This window comes from Lissotriton vulgaris, chromosome 6 (assembly GCF_964263255.1).
Source record: "Lissotriton vulgaris chromosome 6, aLisVul1.2, whole genome shotgun sequence".
NCBI lineage: Eukaryota > Metazoa > Chordata > Amphibia > Caudata > Salamandridae > Lissotriton > Lissotriton vulgaris.
The window spans coordinates 75106729-75131417 of record NC_141694.1 but is presented as its reverse complement, the minus strand read 5'-3'; the positions used below and the strand labels follow the sequence as shown (position 1 = coordinate 75131417).

The following is a 24689-nucleotide window of genomic DNA, read 5'->3' as shown; positions in this document are numbered from 1 at the left end:
GCCTAGCCAATAATAGTGGCAAATCGCCAAAACGCGATGTCACTCTAGCCTTTTTAGGTCTGGGGAATAGACCAAGTATTCAGCATTCCAGGGTGTGCCAATAGTTCAGCACTTTGAGGTCTGGAAGGATAGCCGTGAGACATGTCCAGTAGGGGGTCAATATGGGGCAGTCCATAGCATGGGCATTAAGTCGGTGTCTGGCATTTGACATCATGGACAGGTTGACAGCACCGTTGGGAGCATAGTGTAAAGTCTATGTGGGGTGAGGTAAGTGCACGGTGTAAAATGGAAAATTGTATACATTTAAATCTGGAGTCATGTGAAATTTTCCGGGGGTATTCTATCAGGAATTCCCATTCTTTAACCTGTGGCGTCTGTGCTAAGTCCTCTACCCATTTAGCCCTTAAGGAGGTCAAAGGGACCTGTAGATGCGCATGGATGCCCCAATAGAGCCAACAAAGTAAGTGACGCCCATGTCTCATCATGTGTATGGCTTGGAGTAGTTCGTGTGGGGAGGGTTCGGCTCTTTCATGGGCCCATTGGTGCCCTATAAAGAGAGTAATGCTGGCATGAGTCAAGAATAAATTATCTGTCAGACCATGCATGTGTGTGAAGTCTGAGTGATTCAATAGAGTAAACACAAGGAGAGGATGGACGGAGCGCTGACACTTTTCAGACACTCACCCCCAATCACAGATCAGGGTTGAATCCATCATCATTCTTTAACTCACTCCGCCACCCCAGTTCAGACCCGGCTATATGCAAATCAGTCTGACCCTGTGCCTCATGGGAACAGTCCAGCCCGAACTGCCAAGCCATGTCTTCCCTGGACCGGAAAAAAGCATCCTGATTAAGTTCGGGGGGGGGGGGGGCTCCATCATGTACTTTGCAGGGGGGTGGGGTCCTCAGAGTTTCGTTACGCTGCTGCTAGCCAGTAGGAGAGTCATTGCAGTTGTCCTAGAATACAGTTTGATCTGAAATCATGGGGCGCACCAATTTCTCCAGGAGCTTGGAGAGGGCAACTCTACAGCGACCATTAGCCCATATTAAGTTGATTAGGAGAGTATTCACCATTTTAAAGATCCAAGCAGGAATAAGTAGTGAAAGGTTTACGAAGTGGTAAAGTAAACAGGGCAACATAGCTAGGGCAAGTTGTTTCGCTACTGCGAAGGGTAGGGATGTCTAGAAGTTCACTTGGGATCTGAGGTTTGAGATAGTCAAAAGGAGATTGCCTTCTACCACATCGAGGGTATCTCAGTAAATTTGGACTCCTAACTAAGTAGCGAAATGTCTGGGAGTTACTTGAAGAGAGGGGTGACTTTCATACATTAAAAGGGCTGGTTTAGGCTTTGCCGTTACATTAAATGACAAAGTCGAATCAGCAGATTAAAGCCACTCTACCAGTCTGCAGAAGCAGGCTGGGGGTCCTGGTTTACTTTGTCACACTTGTGATGGCCCAGCCAGGGATGTAGTCCACACGGGACACTTAACTTACAGGCCCTGGGTCCCTCTGGTACCATATACCAGTATTCCAATTGGGTGAAAGCTAATTAAACATACACTTTTGAGGGTCTGACGCTGGCACTGAGGCCTGGTCAGCAGCGCTTGATTCACTACAGAGTCATTACATCAGTATGTGATAGTTCAAAAGAGGGACAAAAGTGGTAAGTGAACCTACAAAAAGCCATTTCCTCACACCTTCGGTGCCAGGGCCGGGTATGGCAATGTGTGCTTCTTGAGACCAATAAATATTTTTGCTTTTAGCAAATTTTTTCATTTTTTTTTTACTTGGTGAGGGCCCATCAGGTTCTCCAACAATAAGGGTTTACAGAACCCGCGACAAAACTAGACAATCATTGACCAAGCCAAAAGGATGGCAGCCAATGTCTTTGTTTACGTCCACTAACAACCAGTGGCCACTAAGGCAGCTGTACTTTTTTAAGTGTTTTTCTTTTTATATTTAATGTTTAAAGTAAGAGTTGCCTCTGGGAAAATGCTGACTTAAGGTGATTTTCCTAATTTTTCTACTGGTAGGATATTAAAATAATGGTCAAGCCGGTATAAAACCGTCCAGGTGAAAACTGTAGATGCAGACAGACGGAAGTTCGAGCTCCCTTCCTTCCGGTGGAAGTACCCTCCCACAGCACAACATCCGTGTGTGGTGCACGGTACCGTCAGCCCAGCTCCGTTAACAGCCGCTCCTCTAGGAAGGAACAGATGACGCATTCCTGGATTTCCCCGTTTTTCATCTCCTTCTTTCTCTTTCCATGGCACCTGTAGCTCCTTTCGACTGTTTACCATGCAATATGAATGCCCGGTCATCCCTGGGCGAGGCAGGAAACAAAACAAACCCTAAATTAGTAAATAGAAAATGAAAAGAAAGCTTACCACTGCACCAGTGCCACGTCCCACTCGGGTGGTAACACAGTTGCTTGTTGTGGTGATCCACCTCTTTGTGAACTCCCAGCTTTGTGCCGTGTTCACGGCAGTGCTCATGCCTAAGCGCTGCCCTAAACCATCACAAGCCGGCCTTTCTCACAGGGGTTTCACCTTTATACCACTGCACAAAGATCAGAAGGTGCTGGGCAAGGCAGCCATTGGCTCAAGAAGAGGGGTACCCGTAGACTCAGTGCTGCGACCTGCTGAGGCTCAAAATGGTGACACCCAGTATTAAAATACTGGACACCTGAGGACTTAAGGCAGACACCCTCCGAGTCAAAATGGCAACACCCCAAGACTCAAGATGGCAACACCCCAAGACTCAAGATGGCAACACCCCAAGACTCAAGATGGCAACACCCCAAGACTCAAGATGGCAACACCCCAAGACTCAAAACGGTAACTCTCCAGACTCGAACGCCCAAGCTCAAGATGGTGACACTCCTAGACTTCAGATAGAGACTTCTGTAGGCTTTAGATGTCGAAACTCACAGGTTCAAGATGGGAACATTTGCAAATTCAAGATGGCGAAACCTGCAGATTCAAGAGGGCAATAATTGCAGACTGAGGAATCAGACACTGCCAGGTTCAAGATGGCGAAACTTCCAGCTCAAGATGGCTACACTTCCAGGTTCAAGATGGTGACACTTCCAGGTTCAAGATGGTGACACTTCCCGGTTCAAGATGGCGACACTTCCAGGTTCAAGATGGCGACACTTCCAGCTCAAGATGACGATACTCCCAGGCTCAAGTTGTTAAGACTTGTAGACTCAAGATGGCATGTAGCCTTTGGCCCCAACAGGCACCTTGAGTGGTGATTGCCCAAAGCATACCTCGGACCGCTCAAGGATTCTAGAGTTCATTACCGATTACTGACCAGCTTTCTAAAAGGAGCAATGGATCCTCGGGCCCACAACAGAGTGCTGGGCACAGACACCAGGACATGAGTGCACATAGAGGCTTCTGATCCTGGGATGACTGAAAGAGAGGATTTCCATGGTAGCAACATTGTGAGCAAGGCACGTAGTCTTACCATGGATCCACTGGTGAAGGAGGTTCCTGAGTGGATGGAATAGTCTCTACAAAGTATGGCTGGTGAGTGGGGTTCATGATCGTGTGATGATTGTTTTGAAAGACGTTTCTCTGTCCTATGTATAGCCAGGGCCACCAAAATTATGGGGGCGCAGGAGACCAAATTATGTGACGGGGCTGACTAAATAATGTGGCAACAAAAGTCAAATTATGCTGAGTAATGTGGCTAGTATTACTTTATTATTTTGTCGTTTTTACACCTTAACACTGTCTGGGCAAAGGTTTCATCTCTTTAGTACCAAATTAATGCCCAAATACAGCTCTAAGCAACAAAAACATGACTGATCAACCTCCGAGAAGGGCCTTCCACTGCACGGCAACGTGTCACTGCGTTTTAGTAACTTTTGATCCATTCGACAAGGAAACATTTTTTTTGTTAAAATGTGAAGATTATGCAGGAGATGGTGGATTATGTGGCAGATCCATAACTATGCAGAAAAGGCTGCAGTTACAAAACTGCATCATTCCAGTGCATGCCTCTGGGGCCCGCCATGCCTCCCTGTGCCATAGCTCTTGCACCGCGGAGTAGAAAGGATAGTGCTGCTTCACTTGTCTTTCAAAAGCAACAGCTGTGGTCACCCATGTGCACGTAAGCGACCATTAGGCAGGAAGATCAGGCTGTCGGTCTTATGTGTCCGCAGAAGGAAGAGCGTCCGGAGGAGGAAGGAGCTGGATGGCTTTGGAGAAAGCAGTCTTGGGGCCTGCTTCTCTGTAAGAGCAGGTAAGCAGAAGCCAGCTGGCTCGTGGCCATCCCCTAATGTCCTCCTCTCGACATCCTGGCCTGGACTCGCATGTGGAATTGTGTCGTCAGCTCAGGTGACCTGGCGCTCATGCTGACTTTGAGCTCTGATGAGCATGGACATTCAGAGGACAGGGATGGAAGGCTTGAGAGACCTGGATACCTCACTTAGGCACATAGGCCATGAGGCCAGTGGCGGCTGCCACCGGATAGTACGGGTGAATCGGGGGTAGGAAAAAAAATCACTTACCTGGCTAGTGGCCGCCGCCGCCACGTCTCTGTCCTCTTCTGTTCTTCATTTGACGCAGGGACGCACACAGGCTTCCAGACTCCCCTAAGTCAGGCACGATACTGCTGTCACCAGCATGACAGCAACGTTGGGATTGATCTGACTGCCCTGATTTGAAACTCAGACAGGGACTGAGAGGCTGTGCATGTTCTCCACACGGGCTGTGCAATATAGCCGGATGGAGAACATGCCAAGTGCCCATGACTGTTTGGCCGGCCCAAGATGGCCGGCCAAACTGTCATGCGCACTTAAGTGCCCACCAATCCTCCCCCAGCTGGCTCTGATGACAGCCCAGCTCGCCCCCCCTGATAAAACTGCCCGAGTAAGGAAAAATTATATGATAATAACATTGTGATATTATCATTTTATTTTTCCTCCGTTTTAGCGGAGGAGCCACTGATGCAAGGGGTAGTACTGGGGCTAGTTGGGTAGAAGTCACTAAAGCCTACAGAACCTCGCCTATCTGAACTAGACTGAAGACTTCCGGCTTTGCTGGTTCTTACAACACTTAAGGCAACTCCTGCTGCGGTCTCAAAAACCTTACCTTGTCCAGAGGCTGGTACTTCTGGAAGGCCCTGTGACCGAGGGAGGGCTTTTGGCATTGAGAGCCCAGATGTGACTGCTCCAGAACTGCAGGCGCAGGTCACTCCCACCGGGGATAGGAGTGCTAAAGGCTGAGATGGAGCGACACAGATTTCAACTGTCTCCGTGGAAGAGTTCCTTGGTTACTAAACTTCAGAAGTGGCCACACTAGGGAGGGCACCCACTGTGTGCTCTGTCACCCCACAAAGCCCATTGCAGGGTTGCCTTGGGACAGATGATCCTCGAGCCGACCACACTTTACCCCTTCGACGACTACCAAATTCCTTGCCATGGTTAATGCCACAGGGAAATACACACTGTCCCATGGATGCACTTTTATTTAACCTCTTAGTCTGCGATTCCTTTATTCTGACTGAATGTAACATTTGCTTCCCTCAATCTATATAAATGAATGCTGGGTCCCAACATTTTTCTTAGGAGGCTCTCACCTCCCTCCACCCATGCAGGGGCCACTGCTCTGTGCCGCCACTCACAGTTTTTTGTGCTAGAACCAGTTCCACCCACAGGCGGTGACAGATGTAAACTTTTAAAGTGGTGGCATGTGAATACCTGCCTCGAATAGCACCGTGTGAGCCAGACTTTATATTTTGGTGGGTGGGAGGGGGTTTACCCTAAGAAGAAACTTTTTAAAAACTGTGGCAAATTGTAAATTTTACAGTACATTTTCCACATAAATGCACTAATGTCAACATGCCAGAAAGGGCGCTAGGGTAATATTCCAAAATGTTTGTGTTGTGGCAATTTAAATTTTTCAATGATTGCAGTTTTACCCTACTCCCTACTCGTAGAGCTTCTCCCTCTGCCTAGCAGGGCCAGCTTCTCCCTCTGCCCACCCGTGGAGCTTCTCCCTCCGCTTAGCAAGGCCAGCTTCTTCCTCTGCCCAACCATTGAGCTTCTCCCTCTGCCCAACCATTGAGCTTCTCCCTCTGCCCATCCGTAGAGCTTCTCTCTCTGCCCACCTGTGGAGCTTTTGCCTCTGCCCATCGGTGGAGCTTCTCCCTCTTCCTAACAAGACCAGCTTCTCCCTCTGCCCACCCGTAGAACTTCTCCCTTTGCCTAGTAGGGCCAGCTTCTTCCTCTGCCCACCCGTAGAGCTTCTCCTCCCTCTGCCCACCTGTGGAGCTTCTCCCTCTGCCTAGCAGGGCCAGCTTCTCCCTCTACCCACCTGTGGAGCTTCTCCCTCTGCCCAACGGTGGAGCTTCTTCTTCCGTCTAGCAGGGCCAGCTGCTCCCTCTGCTCACCCGTAGAGCTTCTCCCTCTGCTCACCTGTGAAGCTTCTCCCTTTGTCCATCCGTGAACCTTCTCACACTGCCCAACCGTGAAGCTTCACCCTCTGCCCACCTGTGCAGCTTCTCCCTCTGCCCACCTGTGTAGCTTCTCCCTCTGCCCACCTGTGTAGCTTCTCCCTCTGCCCACCTGTGTAGCTTCTCCCTCTGCCCACCTGTGTAGCTTCTCCCTCTGCCCACCGGCGCACCTTCTCCCTCTGCCCATCTGCGCAGCTTCTCCCTCTGCCTACTGGTGGAGCTTCTCCCTCTGCCCACCTATGGAGCTTCTCTCGCTGCATAGCAGGTCCAGCATCTCCCACTGCCCACCAATGGATCTTCTCCCTCTGTCCACCTATTAGGCTTCTCCCTCTGTCCACCCATGGAGCTTCTCCCTCTGCCTACCCTTGGAGCTTCACCCTCTACCCAACCGTAGAGCTTCTCGCTCTGCCCATCGGTGGAGATTCTCCCTCTCCCTAACAGGGCCAGCTTCTCCCTCTGTCCACCCATAGAGCTTCTCCCTCTGCCACCCATGGAGCTTCTCACTCTGCCACCCATGGAGCTTCTCACTCTGCCACCCATGGAGCTTCTCACTCCACCCATCTGTGAAGCTTCTCCCTTTACCCACCTATTAAGCTTCTCCCTCTGTCCACCCATGGAGCTTCTCTCTCTGTCCACCCATGGAGCTTTTCCCTCTGCCCACCCATAGAACATCTCCCTCTGCCCATCCGTAAGTAATATTTTATTGTTTGGTTAATTAAAACCCTTCCAATTTCCATATAAAAAGCGGCATAGCAGCAGAGGTCATATTCTAAAACAACTTTAAAAAATAAATAAAACATATAAAAACTTTCATGAGTTGTATTAACATGCGTAGAGCAGTTGTCATTAATTGTTTGCACGGATCATGAGTTAAAAAAACAAGCCTCAATTCTCAATGGGAGAGAGAATGTTCCATGATCGGTAGGTTTGTAACAGCAACAGTGGTAAATTGATGTTCGCTGTCCTGTTTAAGCATGTATCGTCCGGGTGTTGAATAACCAGAAAATGTCCTTTTCGCTTTAATGTAACACTTTAGGAGGCAGTGGGATGCAGAGATAAAGCGATCGGGTCGCTTGACGACAGAGCTTTTGCCCCTGCCGCTTCAATGAATTGAACAAAGCGGCACGCTAGCTGTGCATCTTCACCTCAGACCCACGCCCAAGTATGGTTGTGGAGAGCACTTGTCGTAACTGTGGACAACAAACCAACCGTGGACTCTTTCTTTGAGTATCGCCTTATCTTCTACTAGTGATAGCCAATTCACTGTCTTGTTTACAATTTGTTTAAAACAATGGTAGGTCCCTGAGGCTGCCCAAAGTTCCTCGAGTCCCAGACGATCCATTGATGCTGTCAAATAGGTCCTTGCTGCACACTCCCTCTTTAGGTGTATTTCATTCCATAAATGGGAGTTCAGTGTGCCTGCTTCAGCTTTTTTTAATAATAAACCAGCTCTTAGCAGAGGCTTCTTTCCGGGCTATTTCTTGACTTTGCATGCTGAATTCTAGCCATATTTGGGCTGGTGAGATGTACTTTGGTTAGTTAAATATAATCCTCGCCGCTCTTGAGACAGTTCTATCTAAAGTAACTGCGTCTTTTCCCTGCAGACACTCGCTCCCATAAGTGATTGCCGGGATGAGTTTTGCTTGCCAGACTTGTAGCAGTGGGATAAGGCTAGGGCCGGCAGTTTTCGGTTTAATCGATTTTATAGCTACCGCAATGGAGTTGCCTCTTCTTTTAATTGCCTCTTTTTGTAAATTGAAAATTGAAAGTCCCATCATCACTCCTAAGTACTTATATTGGTCAACTACTTCAATTGGTGAATCTGACGTATACCAGCAGTATTTATAGGTTTCCTTCTTTGGGTGTATCCTCATGACCTTCGTTTTGTCGTGGTTAGTGGTTAGACTATTGGATGCTGAATATCGACTTGTTGTGCCCATCCGTAAGGTTACCCACTCTACCCATCTGTGAAGCTTCTCCCTCTGCCCACACATTAAGCTTCTCCCTCTGCCCATCCATGGAGCTTCTCCCTCTGCCCACTCATGGAACTTCTCCCTCTGCCCATCTGTAAGGCTTCTCCCTCTGCCCACCCATGGAGCTTCTCCCTCTGCCCACCCGTGGAGCTTCTCCCTCTGCCCACCCGTGGAGCTTCTCCCTCTGCCCACCCGTGGAGCTTCTCCCTCTGCCCACCTGTGGAGCTTCTCCCTCTGCCCACCTGTGGAGCTTCTCCCTCTGCCCACCCGTGGAGCTTCTCCCTCTGCCCACCAGTGGAGCTTCTCCCTCTGCCCACCAGTGGAGCTTCTCCCTCTGCCCACCTGTGGAGCTTCTCCCTCTGCCTAGCTGGGCCAGTTTCTCTCAATGCTCGTCAGATTCTCAAAGCAATGCTCGTTGCCAGCTCAACCCTACTGCAAGCTCCACTCACCACCACCCAATATCTGCTCCTCTTCATGGCAACCCGATTTCCCTACTGCCCTCAAGTGCCAACTGATCACACTGCCAACCAGTTCTAGCTCACATACTTCCCCCTCACATCCCACCATGGGCATCTCTTTATATCGCCTGTGGATCCTGTTGCTTACAGTACCGACCTGTAAACTCTTCCCAGTGCTCACCAGTGCCATATTCTGTCATCGCTCATTGAATCGACAACTTTGTATTCTCAGGCACTGCCCACTGGTGCCCCATTCTCCCAGGGCAGACCAGTCCTCCTGCTCAGTGTTCACTCACATACTGCTCACCAGTGCCTCATTCTCACACTGCTCACCAGTGCCTCATTCTCACACTGCTCACCAGTGCCTCATTCTCACACTGCTCACCAGTGCCTCATTCTCACTCGGCTCACCAGTGCCTTATTCCAATGGGTGCTTTTTATGCTCGGCCTGCCCATTTCCCTATCAAGGGCCTCCCCCTGGACTTAGGGAGACTTTCAGGAACACGTCATATAATGGGACCTTTGACCTTTCTATACCCAGTGCTTTAAATGGGCCGGTACTCACCGGTAAGGAGTACTGGCACTTCTACATTTTTGGCGCTTGAGTACCAGAACTTCTCTTTGTCCAAAGAGAGTACCGGTACTCATTGAGTGAAATTGGCATTTACAAAAAGAAGCGCAACACAGCTGACAACGGGTGAATCCGTTTTGGTGAAACACTCTGATCGAGTGCTTACCTCGCCTTACTATGTGCTAATTGAGCGGCCTTCAGAAGGCATTCAATCAGAGCTGGCAAGAGTTTTGGGAGGGGCTGACTCACACTGTGATTACTGACACAGTGTGGAGTCCATAGAACTCTACGTGTGTGAGCAGGGCCTGCGAACAGACATATGTCGTGACTCTTGGGAAATGGAAGAGAAGGGTTCCTGCTGGCATAGCAGAACAGCAGCACTTGTTTGCAACCAGACTGAGGAGGAAGATGGCGATAGTGGCGCTGTAGCACAGCAGGTTAGAATCCAGGTTTAGTGATGTGGGCAGCAGCGAATGTTAGCGTTACTAAAATACATGTACCTAATGCCCTGTCTGCGTACATGAGTGCTTAAATGGGTGCCCCTGGCCGGATCCCATTGCGCTGCCCATAGCTCCGCCATCTAGCCCCACCCCAAGCCCCGCCCCCTAGTCCACATCTCAGTTTGGTGAGTACCTGCATTTATTTTCTCCATTTAAAGCACTGTCTATACCCAACACATACTTGTGCACATCCGTGCACCATCCTCTCTTCCGTCTGCCTGCAGCCCTGCTGCTCACCTTTGACCCCTCAGTCACCTTTCTGCCAGTTTCATGTTGCATGGCAGGTGTTGCTGCTGTGAGTTGTACTGTGTTTGGGGGCAGCCCTGGGGATGGTCATAGCTTGCTCTAGGCCCAGTCACGTGGTAGTGACGTGTTTGTGGGCTGTAAGCGCCCCCTGCTGTCTAACCGCAGTACTGCACACAGTTACATCTGAGAGAAGGGTCACATGTCAAGTATTCTCTTCCTCTTGTCCCTTCGTCCATATTCTGCCTCTCTCACCATACTCCACATCAAATGACGTAAATAACTGGAAAGTTTTTCACTTCAGGACTCTGAGTGACTCCATACACAACTGAAGCTTCACTCTCAGTCTATTTTATGTCACTCAGAACTACCCGGGGCAATCCCTTGCTGCTGTTCCCTCTGACCATCCATACTTCTATGTTCGAGGCATGTGGGCTGCTGAATTCATATCTGTGCATAGATCGCCGCCTAGTGTTGGGTCCGGATGATCGCACATTGTTGTCCTGGAAGAGTCTTCGAAGTATCACGAGATAGGTGGCTCCTCCCCTGGACTACAGTGCGCATGGGCATCGACTCCATCCCCAGATAGTTTTTTTCCGCCATTAGGTTCGGATGTATATTGGTTCACTCTAGTCGGAATCGATATAAAACTTTTCTTAAGGCCAAAAGGCCTTTAGGTTTTCGTCGGTATAGTCTTGCGTTCGGTGCCCAATTCTTTCCAGCTCGGTTCTGAGCCGGATTTCCGGAAAAGCCGCGTGCTTTTCGACGCTGAAGGCCCGGTCGACGCCAGAGACCTTATAGACGAACCATCATGGAACGGAGCCCGTACAAGAGATGTCCCTTGTGTAACTCCAAGTATCCCCACATCGACGTCCACCCGGTGTGCAACAAGTGTCTTTCGCCGGATCATGATGAAGCCAGCTGCATGGCTTGTTCCCGTTTTCGATCCAAGAAGACTCTTCTGCATTGACGCGCTGCGCGCCAGGAAGCCCAGCAGACTGCACCGGCGCCTGTGGACATATTCGATGCCGGGGCTGATGAAGGAGCTGACCGGGAGGTTCGTGAGAACCTGTCGAATCCCGCGTCGGAGGTCGACTACAACTACGACGCAGATGCTGAAATGCTTGAAGCGGAAGAAGTCGTTGACGAGGTAGGAGACTACGACGGGGCCTTTGGGGCCATGGAAGATAGCTCGAGCGAGGAGCTAACTCAAACTGACATTGGGGCCGAAACGCTGCATAAGGCTCAGGTCGAGGGATCGCCACTAGGCCTTACCCAAGATCTTACAATAAGTGCTACGGCCGCCTTCGGGCTCGGCTTCGGACATTGCTAAGGAGCCGCTACCTTCAAAATCGAAACCGAAAGTAAAAGCTCCGGTCTCGACGCAAGTGAAAGCACTGGTACCTCCATCGAAACCAAAAGTGCGGATTGCTTTGATCGGCTCAAAGTCCTCAGACCTGTCGGCACCGACAAAGCAGACGGGCGTTATCGACCCGAAGAAGCAGCTCAAGAGCGTCGAGACGAAGTCTAGCGCGCCGAAGACAAAGGTCAAGGCAGTCGACCTGAACAAATCGGCGCAGAAGGCGGTCGACACCGACAAAGGGCTCGGTGAGCCTCCACATCGACAAGACAAGGCCAAAAGCGGACAGACCCACGAGTCCACGTCTGGTGGTGCCTCGAAAGATTCCGTCAAGTCGACGCAGCCGTCCGCCTCATTCTCCAAGCAGGTGGCAGACTCCCTGAAGCGCATCAAGGATAAGGGCTCAAGTGTTGGGCCTAAGCATCCTCCACCTTCAAAGCCTGTCGATAAACCTCCAAAGACGTCGACGTCCATCCACTTCACGCTGCCGCCGAAGGTGGCGCCGAAGGCTTTCGCCCCTAAAATGGCCACCGACCTGCCCGAGAAGGTGTCCTCGGTGCCGAAGTCGACAACGGTGGTCCCGGCCATAAAGCCTCGACAATCCTCGTTGGAAGAGCAACAGGAACAGTTTATCGATGCCGAGACAGGCAGACTTTTCCTTTATAAACGGAAAATCGCCCCGGAACAGCCAATGGAGTTCTACAAAATTCCACTGAAGAAGAAAAAGGATTCTACTTCAACTCCTGTTCTTGTGGAACCGGTACCTCCACGTGGTCATGATGTCTCACCCACTTATTCAGATGTGGACACTGGGGAAGGGGATGATGAGGAATACAGCGATCCAGTATACACTGATCCAGATGATACCAATGAGCCCTGGGCAGCTGCTGCTGACCCAGGTGATCCTCACTCTACCCCAGACACTCAAGGGTATGCTGTGAAAACATCGCCTACTGAGGATTCGGCAGCGTTTAATGCCCTCATTGAAAGAGCGGCCAAAAACCACGACGTCCAGCTACATGCTGACCCTATTGAAGTGGACTTTCTTTTTGACACCTTTTCCGTCTCAGAGAGGACTGTCAAGACTCTGCCTATGTTGAAGGGTGTCTTGAAGCATGCAGGGGAAATCTTTAAGGAGCCTACGAGAGCCAGGGTGATAAACCCCAGAATTGAAAAGAAGTACAAACCGGCGCCTGGGGACCCTACTTACATCAAGGGACAGTTGCCGTTGGACTCTCTTGTTGTTTCTAATGCCCGGAAGAGGGCTAATTCACAAACAAAGGGTGATGCTCCTCCCCCAGATAAGGAATCTAAGGTGTTTGAGGCATCAGGGAAAAGGGTGGCGGCTCAAGCGGCCAATATCTGGCGCCTTTCAAACACTCAGGCACTCTTAGCCAGGTATGACAGGGCCCATTACGACACACTGGAGACCCTGTTACAGCACCTGCCAGATGAATACAAAGAGGCAGCTGAGATGCTCATTCAAGAAGGGAAGCTCATATCAAACACTTCTATCAAATGTGCACTGGACGCAGCAGACACCGCGGCCAGAGCTGTTAACACTAGTGTCATGCTGAGACGACATGCCTGGCTCCGAATCTCTGGGTTCAAGCCAGAAATACAGACCACCATTCTAAATCAGAAAATAAACCCTGATCATCTATTTGGCCCAGAGGTGGACACCACCTTGGAAAAAATCAAAAAGGACACTGAAACTGCTAAGTCCATGGGGGCTCTGCAGTCCCAGCAGTTCCGGGGTGGTTCTTTAAATAGCTCAAGCACTAGACGTGTTTCCAGAGGCCAGCTCTCCCAAACCACACAGTACTATAAGGGCGGCACGCAGACCACATACACCAAACAAAGTCGAGGTGGATATCGTGGAAACAGCGCCAAAGGCAGAGGTCGTGGAAACCACAACTCCAGATCCTCCGCCACTAACAAACAGTGACGCCTTGTCGCTGCCCCCCGACCACACAACACCTGTCGGGGGGAGACTTCAACAGTTCCTGCCAGTCTGGAAGTCCATCACCACAGACAGGTGGGTCACACAGCTTATACAGTACGGTTATTGTCTGGAGTTAACATCCACTCCACCCAACATACCCCCAAGACACCGTCCTATGTCCGCCGAGCATTTGCACTTATTGCAGCAGGAGGTCCTCGTCATGCTGCAAAAAGGGGCAATCGAGCTCGTGCCTGTGGAAGAAAGAGGCACAGGAGTTTACTCACTGTACTTCTTGATACCAAAAAAGGACGGGTCCCTCAGACCCATACTGGGCCTCAGACCCCTCAATCAGTACATTCTATCGGAGCACTTTCACATGCTGACCCTGCAGCAAGTCCTACCGTTGCTCAGTCAGGGGGACTTTCTTGCAACTTTAGATCTAAAGGATGCGTATTTTCACATTCCGGTGCACCGTCACACAAAAAATACCTCTGGTTCACCATCCAAAACCAACATTACCAGTTCAAGGTTTTGCCTTTCGGGGTCACCACGGACCCCAAGGTGTTTTCAAAGTGCCTGGCAACGGTGGCGGCGCACCGAAGGAGACAAAACATTCACGTCTACCCTAATCTGGACGACTGGCTCATCCAGGCAAAGTCAGCCCAGCAGTGTGCCGCCCTTATGTCCCACACCATTCACCTTCTTCACGATCTGGGATTCTCACTGAATTACCCAAAGTCCCACCTGCAACCCGCCCACATACGGCAGTATCTGGGTGCGACGATAAACACTCTGGCAGCCACAGCACAGCCAAATTCAGTGAGGGTCAGCAGCATTCAATCGCTGATACAGAAATTCAAACCTCAACACTCGCTTCCAGCACGAGTGTTCATGCAGTTGATAGGCATGATGGCCTCCTGCATCTCCATAGTCCCGCACGCGAGACTACATATGCGTCCGCTTCAGGAGTGCTTAGCACATCAGTGGACTCAGGCTCACGGACAGTTGAAAGACCTAGTGTTGGTGACCGGTCGTGCATACAACTCTCTGCATTGGTGGAATCCACAAAACCTTTGCAAGGGACGACCGTTCCAGGAGCCTGTGCCACAGATCATTCTGATGACGGACGCATCTCTCCAGGGATGGGGAGCTCATGTACTCCACTACACGGTGCAGGGACTATGGACAGCACAGCAGAAGAAGATGCACATCAACCTTCTAGAACTGATGGCGATCTTCATGGCAATGAAAGCTTTCAAAGTACATCTGTGCAACAAGGCCGTGTTGATCCGGACGGACAACATGACGGCCATGTACTACATTTAGAAGCAGGGAGGTACACACTCTCCACAGTTGTCTCATCTGGCTCGGAGCATGTGGAAGTGGGCCATTCAGAGAAACGTCTTCCTCATGGCCGAACACCTCCCAGGCAAGGACAATCAGATGGCGGACCTGCTCAGCAGGTACAGACACCAGATGCACGAGTGGGAGATACATCCATCAGTACTCCACCCGTACTTCCTAAGGTGGGGTCATCCAGAGATAGACCTGTTCGCCACAAAGGAAAACACCAAATGCCCAAGCTTTACCGCCAGGTTCCCACACCCACAGTCGTAGGGCAATGCGATATGGATGAACTGGTCAGGCAAATTTGCGTACGCTTTTCCCCCAGCACCTCTAATACCACTGGTGTTACACAAACTGAAGCAGCACTCGATGACTCTCATCCTGGTTGCTCCTACGTGGGCTCGCCAACCATGGTACACCACGTTTCTGGAAATGTCCGTGGTACCGCATCAAAGGCTGCGCCTCACACCCAGCCTTCTGACGCAGAGCCATGGCGACATTCGGCATCCAGATCCGCAACAGCTCAACCTGGAGATCTGGCTCCTGAGGTCTTACAGTTTGGTTACCTCAACTTACCTCCTGACTGTATGGACATCATCCGGGAGGCAAGGAAGCCCACCACCAGAGCATGCTATGCTGCAAAATGGAAGTGGTTTGTCATTTATTGTGCAGGCCACAACATTAACCCGCTGGATGCCTCTATTCAGGACATCATTTGTTATCTCTTACATCTGTACAAATGTAATCTGGCCTATGCTTCCATTCGCATACATCTATCCACAATGGCTGCTTATCTCCAAAACAGACAGCACCTCTCACTTTTCAGGGTGCCTGCCATTAAAGCCTTTCTGGAAGGACTCAAACAAGTCATTCCTCCGCGGACGCCACCAGCTCCCGAGTGGAACCTAAATGTGGTCCTCACTAGGCTGATGGGTCCCCCTTTCGAAGCACTGCATTCATGCGAGATTCAGTTCTTGACATGGAAAGTGGCTTTCCTTATAGCGATTACGTCGCTACGACGAGTTAGTGAGCTCCAGGCACTAACTATCCAAGAGCCATTTATTCAAATTCATTCCAACAGGGTGGTGCTTTGCACTAACCCTAAATTCCTTCCTAAGGTAGTTTCCCAGTTCCATATCAACCAAACTATAGAACTACCTGTGTTCTTCCAAAATCCAGAGTCAGTTGCGGAGAGGATGCTCCACACACTTGACGTCAAGAGGTCCCTAATGTACTACATTGATAGGACCAAGGGTTTTCGAAAGACTAAGCAACTATTTGTTGCCTTTTCGCCACAACACAAAGGCAACCCCATTTCCAAGGCTGGTATAGCCAGGTGGATCGTTAAATGTATTCAGATCTGCTATCAGAAAGCCAAGCGCACTCTCACCATTCCACCGCGGGCCCACTCCACCCGAAAGTTGGGGGCCTCCATGGCTTTCCTTGGAAATATTCCTTTGGAAGACATATGTAGAGCAGCCACATGGTCTACCATACACACATTTACCAAACACTACTGTGCTGATGTGCACTCCAAACAGCAGGCAGCTGTAGGGCAGGCTGTTCTAAAAACACTTTTCCAAACTGCTGCAGCTGGCACAAGCGGCCGCCGATAATGGAGGGACTGCTATGTATTCTATGCACAGATATGAATTCAGCAGCCCACATGCCTCGAACCGAATATGCTACTTACCAGTATGCATCTGTTCTTGGCATGTAGGGCTGCTGACATTCATATCGCCCACCCTCCTCCCCGGTGCATGTCACAGCAGTAGGGTTACCTTCTCAACATACATTTTCATGGTCATCTCTTACTTTTCTATGCTCCATCTTGGCCACAATGGCTAAAAACAATCTGGGGATGGAGTCGATGCCCATGCGCACTGTAGTCCAGGGGAGGAGCCACCTATCTCGTGATACTTCGAAGACTCTTCCAGGAAAACAATGTGCGATCATCCGGACCCAACACTAGGCGGCGATCTATGCACAGATATGAATGTCAGCAGCCCTACATGCCAAGAACCGATGCATACTGGTAAGTAGCATATTCGATATGTCCTCTCTAAAGATCTTCTATGCTATGCATCGAACTGTATATAACCTACTTCCTGGCAGACCCTCTGAGATACTGTTGTTTCACCTCTCTTTCTGGTGCTACAGACCTTAGCCTTTCCTTGCTGACAGTGAGGCTGAGCTGTTTCAATATGTAAACTCTGAGATCTGCCATAATCCATGCCTGACCAAACTTTGTTTGTAGATGGGCGGAGATATACAATAACTTCACCCCTCAGGTGCTCCCGCCTTTGCGTCTGACAGTCACCCGTGGCACAGAGGTAGAATCCTTTCGCGTCTCAGGGTGTCCTGTGCTAAGTACCTTAAAGTCACCTTTTATAGATAATGGTTTTACATCTCCGCATGGGACTGTAATATTTGCTGGCAGACATTTACACCGTGGTGGAGCATTGTTTCACATCCGATGGCCTTCTTTACTATGTGTCTTAACAGTAAGTAGCCTTTACTTCTGGGAGTCTCACTAAAACAGACAGTTGCTTCAGCCTGGGACTTTCAAACTGCGGACATGATTGTAATTCGTGTTTGTAGTTCTTTAAACTGAGATGTGCCACAGCTTCATCCGTGAGGCTCTCCTGTCCTGTATGTCTGACTGTAACACTTCATTGCAGACAGTCACACTGTAACACATCTGAGGCTTCTGTCTGTGTGCCCGAGTGTAACCTTTGTCTGTAGATATTCAAATTAGGATGTGCCACAATTACACCTCTGATGCTCTCCTGTGCTGTGTTTGTGACTGTAGCCTTTTCTTGTAGGCAGTTACATTGTGATGACTCCAGCATTGCATGAGTGACTGCTGACTGTAGCCTTCACTTGTAGCTAGTTATACTGTGACATCTGAGGGTCTCCTTTGCTTGCAGACAGTCCCATTGTGATGACTCCAGCATTGATTGCATTTCTGATTGTAGCCTTCACTTGTAGTTACATTGTGATATTTTATTGTTTCAAGTCTGAGGGTCTCCTGTGCTTGTAGGCAGTCCCATTGTAATGTGTAGGTATTTCACTTCTGAAATCCCCGGCACCGCTTGTCTGAGGGTAGCCTTTACTTGTAGCTAGTTACACTGCGACAATTCCTTGGTTCACGTCTGAGGGTCGCCTTTATTATGCTTCCGACAGAAGCCTTTGCTTGTTGACGATCTCGTTGTGACGTGTAGATATTTCACCCCTGAAGATCTCCAGCGCTCTGCGTCTGACTGTACTCTTCACTTGCATGTAGTTACACTGTTATGTGGTATTGTTTCACCTTTGATATATCTTCCTCCGTGCTCATGATTGTAACCTTTGCTTGTTGCAGGCTCTCCTGTTTGTCTTTTCCATTCTACGTAAAGTTGCCTGGGACTATGGACGCCTCGCCCTGGTGACTGATGCCGACAGGTGAGTGATCATGAAAACCTACCGCCGTTGTTGGTATCCGTAAATGTGGATAAAATGATGTTGAGTAGAGGAGCGGGGGAGGGGACCGATGCTTTGTCCTGGTGTGATGGAGGTGGAGCATATGAAAATGGTTACATTGAGGGCAAATGGTAATGTAAGGTGGATTTGTAGAGCGCTGCTCGTCACCCGTGAGGGTATCCGGACGCTGAGCAGGTATGTGGTGAGGCTGGGCCTAGTACAGGTGGTCTCGATGGTCCCTCAATAAGATTAATGATCTGGTGAACCAAGAAAGCAGAGAGGAGTGTACTGTAATCGGAATGTGAGTAAAATGGCACCGCTGCCTACGTATTTTGCCTGCCTGTGGCGATTGATGTCCATCTTCTTGATAGCGGAACCTGTTCTCCTCACATCCATGGGACCCAGTAGCCCCTCCGGGGCATTTCTTGAAAGCATCTGCATCTTCACCCTCGGATGATGGGGCTCCTTCTGTCAAAGGCGCCATCTTTCTGCCTAACACAGTCCAGAGGTTACTGTTCTCATCTTGACTGGTGATCACAAGGGCCTCTTTATTGGCTCTCGCTGCTCCTCACTTACGAAGGATCCCTTATGCTTCCCAGGGGAACCCATGACCCAAAGACAAAATCTGACTAAATTATGCGCAAGAAAAGGCAATTTATACAGCAAAATGCTGCACATTTTGTGATAGTATTGCCTCATTATTTTGTCATTTTTACACTTGCTAATACTGTCCTGGCAAAGGTTGAACTACGAAATACAGCAATAAGCAGCAGAGCGATGACCAGTTAACCTTTGTGCGGGGCTTTCCACTTCACGGCAACACATGTTGCAGTGTTTTTAGTCATTTGTGATGCATTTGAGCTGTAAAGAGGTTTTTTGTGTGAACATTTGTAGATTAGGTAGAAGATGATGGATTATGTGGCAAATGCGACAAATTCCTAATTATGTGGATACAGTTATGGCTGCAAAATAACATAATTCCAGTGGCCCTCCTGTAACATTCTGTGCATCCTCTTCCACTACATTCCATCACTTACTTAAATATATCCCCATATATATTGCCAAAGTGAAGACTTCTGACAATGAAGGGACCAATTCCCTGTCTGAGAGCAGCCGGACTATCCTCGATCACCGAAGAAGTCCCCGAGGACTTGAAAATTGCGCACAAGGACGTTGCACCTCTTCCCGAAAAGCTGTACAGTCACTTATTGAAACATTTCAGTTAATGCATTGAATTTATGTCTGATCATTACATTTGCTATTACCTGCACTCAATCTTTGTGCACGTGGGTTTGTCTTACAGAATGCACTCTGAGGAACTGGCAGTCTCAGGGACACACATTCCTTCCAGTCTGTCCACTTAAGTTCTGTGTGAGGCCATCAAGAAGGCTGTTGCAGTAGTGGAGCTTGCTCATGAGCAGAGCGTTGATTAGGGGTTTGGGAGCATGAAATGGATGATACATGCACGTTTTCTAGTAGTTCAGTGGCGGTTTGTGAGGGCAGTCGCAGTGATGGAGGGTAAATTTTGGGCTCAACGAACACGTCAAGGTTGTTTTGTCCAATGTGGTGAGTATACTGAAAAGTATATTATTGTGGTATTGGAGGAGCGGTGGAGAGACAGATTGAGCCAGATATTTGATGAGAGAAGCTGAAAGAGGAGACCACGCCCCCAGTGGATTGGGTGTTGAATCTGGAACAGAGGGCTGACACTGACTGGCAGGGTGTTTGCGGGCTCTGCAAGAAGTGCCTGGAGACAGATGACGAGAGATGGGAGACGTAGGAGGTGAACCTCTTGAGTGTGCTGATGATGCCAAGGGTGGTGAGAGTAGCCGCTAATGTAGGGTGGGCAACCACAACAGACACTGCTTCTAGTTCATGAAGGTCAAGGGTCAGTGCTACTTTTTTGTAAAGGCTGCCTTATTATAAGACCTGTAGGGGGGAAAGCAGGATCTTTTCCATGCATGCAGGTTTTTTTTTAGTTTGTCCTCATTTGAATCTCACTGAAAATAAGGAGGTGTAAGTGAATGATTGGTCCTCACGGAGCACCTGCACTTGGAGCTTGCAGCCAATAAACAGCGGGCTTTTTCAGCACTCTTCCCTGACTCATTGTTGCTGATTGGTCCCTCAGCAGACTGTGGCAGTCTGGCACTGCAGGCTGCCATCTGGTGCAGCCAATAGAATGAAGCCATGTTGGGCTGTGCGTAACTTCTACTATTTCGTCATGGCTGCGGGGACATACAATGTGACCTCAGATTCCAGAGGACAGCACTGTTTGGTTACAGTCACAGAAGGTGTAGCGCAGATTGCTCGCTACTCCTGTCCCCTTCCTGCATCTGCGCTCACCCCATTGTCAGTTGCTCAGTCAGGCAGAGGGCCACTGCCAACCCACCATGAGGGCATGCCATATGAAGATGAGAGAGGGGTACAGAATCTCTAGTAAAAGAGAGAGGGACCCCAAAACCAAAGGGATAGGGTTCCACAGTTGACACAAGTCAAAAAATAATTCCCTTTGGGCGAATTAACACCAATACATAGGTACTTACGGACATACAGTGATCTGACCAATAACCAACATATAACAAGGAAGCAATGAAAATTGGTGAAAACTTCAATATATGTGAAAACACTCTAGAAGAATAAAATATTTAAAACAATTTATTAGCATACATAAATTAAAAACTGAAAATTGGGAAACACATACAGGACGGAATAATAATCAATGAAATCAACATTCCAATAAAAAAGGAGCTACAGGGAAAAAGGACTAAACTCAAACACTAAACAGTTATTTTGAATCTTCCTTAATTTATCAACCCGGATTAACTCCTTGCATCGACGCGTTTCGGCAGTATATTCAGTTAGAACCCGCCTTCATCAGGACAGTGCGTATAAATGTTTCCCAATACTTCTCTAGCAAGCAAAGGGTCTAGCAGTGTATCATAAAGGGTATGCTGCCTCCTTATAGTTTAGTGGAGATATTCGTCCAGCGAATTATCTTCTTAGAATACACAGAATTCTGATTAAAAATACTGGCGAAGGTCTTTATCAAAGTTTCAGCGTAGATGACAGGTCCAGCGTTATGGCTGGTAAAAAATCATAGAAACGCGGTGTCCAATGCACGCAGTAAATCTATCGTCAACCTCGATTTTCACTTTACAATGGAACGTTTTTCGACATGGCGGGGGTTCAGCGTTCCGGTAAAATACCCTCGACCTCACACGAGACAAATTACTTTGTGTTAGTCCTCTTTTCTGAAGGTCTCGAACGTCCCGCGTGGATGTCTGCTCATTTTTTATTGGAATGTTGATTTCATTGATTATTATTCCGTCCTGTATGTGTTTCCCAATTTTCAGTTTTTAATTTATGTATGCTAATAAATTGTTTTAAATATTTTATTCTTCTAGAGTGTTTTCACATATATTGAAGTTTTCACCAATTTTCATTGCTTCCTTGTTATATGTTGGTTATTGGTCAGATCACTGTATGTCCGTAAGTACCTATGTATTGGTGTTAATTCGCCCAAAGGGAATTATTTTTTGACGAGAGAGGGGTACAGCCAGGTATGTGGCATCATGGGTGCAGCATTCGATGGGGTCTAGGTAGGTCATCTGCTTGGTATCACCGACTATAACCTAAAACTACAGGTGTGCGCAATCAACGAGCTCGTATCTGTGGTTTAGGCGGAGCCCCCCACACGTCGCAGACACTGCTTGTAGCATGTACATTCAGGTAACTCTGGGTGTAGGAAAAAGTTCTAGATTTTGTCTCTAGGATTCTGGGTGGCCATTTCAGACTTCTTAGAAGTCCCTGCTATAACAAACTATCTGTGTGGACACAGGCACTTGAGAGGGCAGAGAAACCCTGTGACATGCCTGAACCCACTCTGAGCTTCTCTTCTCTTTCTAATGTACTCTACAGGACAGCTCAATGTTGCTCCATTTTAAGAACTCCTTCTAATAGCAACAAAACATTAAGGGTTCCCCTCCCATTCTTTGCATGCTCGAGCCGGAGGTGCCGGTGTAGAATGGTGCTCCAGGGTGTTTTAGGATCACAAGCTTCTTCTCTCGTGACTCTCACTTTGATGCCTCAGCCCCCTGGCAGTAAGCTCCCTGTCTAGGACACTTGTGTCCACATAAGAACTCCTCCTAACTGTTTCCGGTGCTCCAGTCGTGCAAATAGCACTGTATATCATCATTCTGTTCTTCCTTGAGGGGCCTCGAGTGTAGGTTGCAGAACAAGTGCTCGTGCTCCAGCATCGGTTAATTACTAACCAAGGAAATAGGATCACCCTGCCCTGGATGGAAACATGTCCCTGATCTGTGCACAAGCACCAAGGCATGCCGGGCATCTTGAGTTGGTCGTGAGGGCAAAGATTTCAAGGTGCTCGCTCAAACCTCCTCTTTATAGAATAGTCTTGCCCTGAGGTGCACTGTCCAGCTTCAGGAAACTCAAACCTCCTGGAAAACAGCGATTCATGCACTAAAGCAGAGGTCCTGTCTTTGATAGGTACCTTCTAAGAGCACCAATCAGGCAAGGCCACTGAATGGCTCGTGGTATGGTCCAATATGGTACTGCTCTTTCTCAGCGTCTCCAGTGGTGTGGAGTCCACTGCGCTAGCGAGAAGTTCAGTGTTGTTGACATCAATTGAACAATGATTTATGTTAGTGAGCACCATCCATAGTAAACGGACGTTGTTGATTGGTTACTGGGAACACCCACAGACCTTGCAACACCCAACAGGTGTCCAGTTGGCCAGAAAAAAAGGTGTGCGTCTCATCATGCCACCAGCCCCCGCCACAACACCCACCAGCATCGAAGTATAGGTGGTTTCTGGACGACTCCTGGGGTGATTGCTTCTTAAAGGGCCACTCAGTCTAGGGGAGAAAAGCCCCATCTTTGCCCATTACTACATGGTAGCGCTCACTCCCCACAGGCAGGCTAGGGTGTTGCCTTGCCTGATGACGTCTGCACGGGGTTTTAGTGACCTCAGTCATCGGATGGCCCCTCTAAGTAGCCTGTTTTTCACCCCCCACATTATTCAGTGTTGTCTTACACATGCTCTAAACAGCTGCACACCGTTGTCTAGGGGAGGTGTGTAGCGCTTGGTGGATGGATGGATGAATGAATGCTGCCGCTCTCATTCAGAGGCAGGCGCCGCTTCAGACTCCTTGCCTTTGGACCGGGGCTCTGGAAAGGACCGGGGCTCCGGAGCGGCAGACATCATCGGGCCCAGCAGCATGTTTATAAATAGGCCCGTACCTGGCACAGCTGCGTCACCGCCGCCCCCGGGGCCCTGTGTTGTTTCCTGCTGTCCCTGCACCTGGGACTCCCACGGCGTCTGCGGCTCCGGAGCCCCTCCCGCCGCTCCGAGCATCTGTGCACTTTACACAGCGAGGAGCTCTTTATTTTCTATTTATTCTTTTGAAATGTTCTCTCTATAAATCCTTCCTAAATTAATAATTTTCCTGTCGGATTCCTGTTCCATGGCCGAGCCCGAGCCCAGTGGTGTGTGATGCCCTGGAGGGTGGCAGCGCGCGGCAGCATCTGCAGGTGTCTCTTCCGGTGATTCAATATAACCTGCCCTCTGGCGGCCATTTTGAAGTAGTGTCTTCCGGATTCTGTGGCCCCGTCGCCTGTCCCGTCTCCAAGGCGTCCAATACCGGGAAACAATTCAGGGACGGATGTTTTCCCCCTCAGGCCATGTTCCCCACAACAAAGGAAATAATGCAGTTCTGAGGTTCCTTCTTAGGCCTTTAAAAGGTATGAGACCACCAGTGGACTGAAAGTCACTGTACAATCAGCCAGTGCACAATAGAGCTCGAAGAAGCAGTTTCTCTTGTGTTCAGTAACTCATTGGTAACATTCAAGCTGAGAAAGGGTTTCACCTGAACAGGCCAGCCCTTCTGAAAGCTGCTTCTCCTGGGTGCTGTTCATGTTTGAAATCATATATTTAGTCAGCTATTCTGTACTCTGAACCATACAATCGAGATGTACACAGATGTACACAGGCCCCTTGAAGGCTGAAACATCAGTTTGTGCCTTTCAGGTGCAGTTTAATTACCCAAGAGACTGAGTGGTGATGCACTTGGTGACGTAGGAGTTGTCTCACTCAAGAAACAGTTCAAAAATGTCCTAGCTGGACGAAGAAGTAGGCACGCATTGAGGGGTGCAGAACATTACAGCCATTGCGTCTCTCCCCAAATGCTAACTTTGTGAAGTGCTGCAGTAGAGATGGTAATCATCCATGCTATGGCGTAGTACTTGATGACAAATGGAGTCTCTCACGGTGCATCCTTCTCAGACCATCATACGGAATGCTGCACTCGAAGTTATTCGTATCTGTTGTGGTGTTGGACTCGGTGAT

At 49.1% G+C, this 24689-nt stretch overlaps 1 protein-coding gene across 3 annotated transcripts in view; it reads left to right on the top strand.

Annotated features, from left to right (window-relative positions):
- The window catches only part of TMEM63B (transmembrane protein 63B), a 383550-nt gene that overhangs the window by 221775 nt on the left and 137086 nt on the right, over window positions 1-24689 (top strand). For all 3 annotated transcript variants that reach the window (XM_086925945.1, XM_086925947.1, XM_086925946.1), the window contains exon 3: window positions 18228-18307. In XM_086925945.1, the coding sequence (XP_086782071.1) occupies window positions 18228-18307 (80 nt within the window). The remainder of the gene's footprint in view (window positions 1-18227; window positions 18308-24689) is intronic.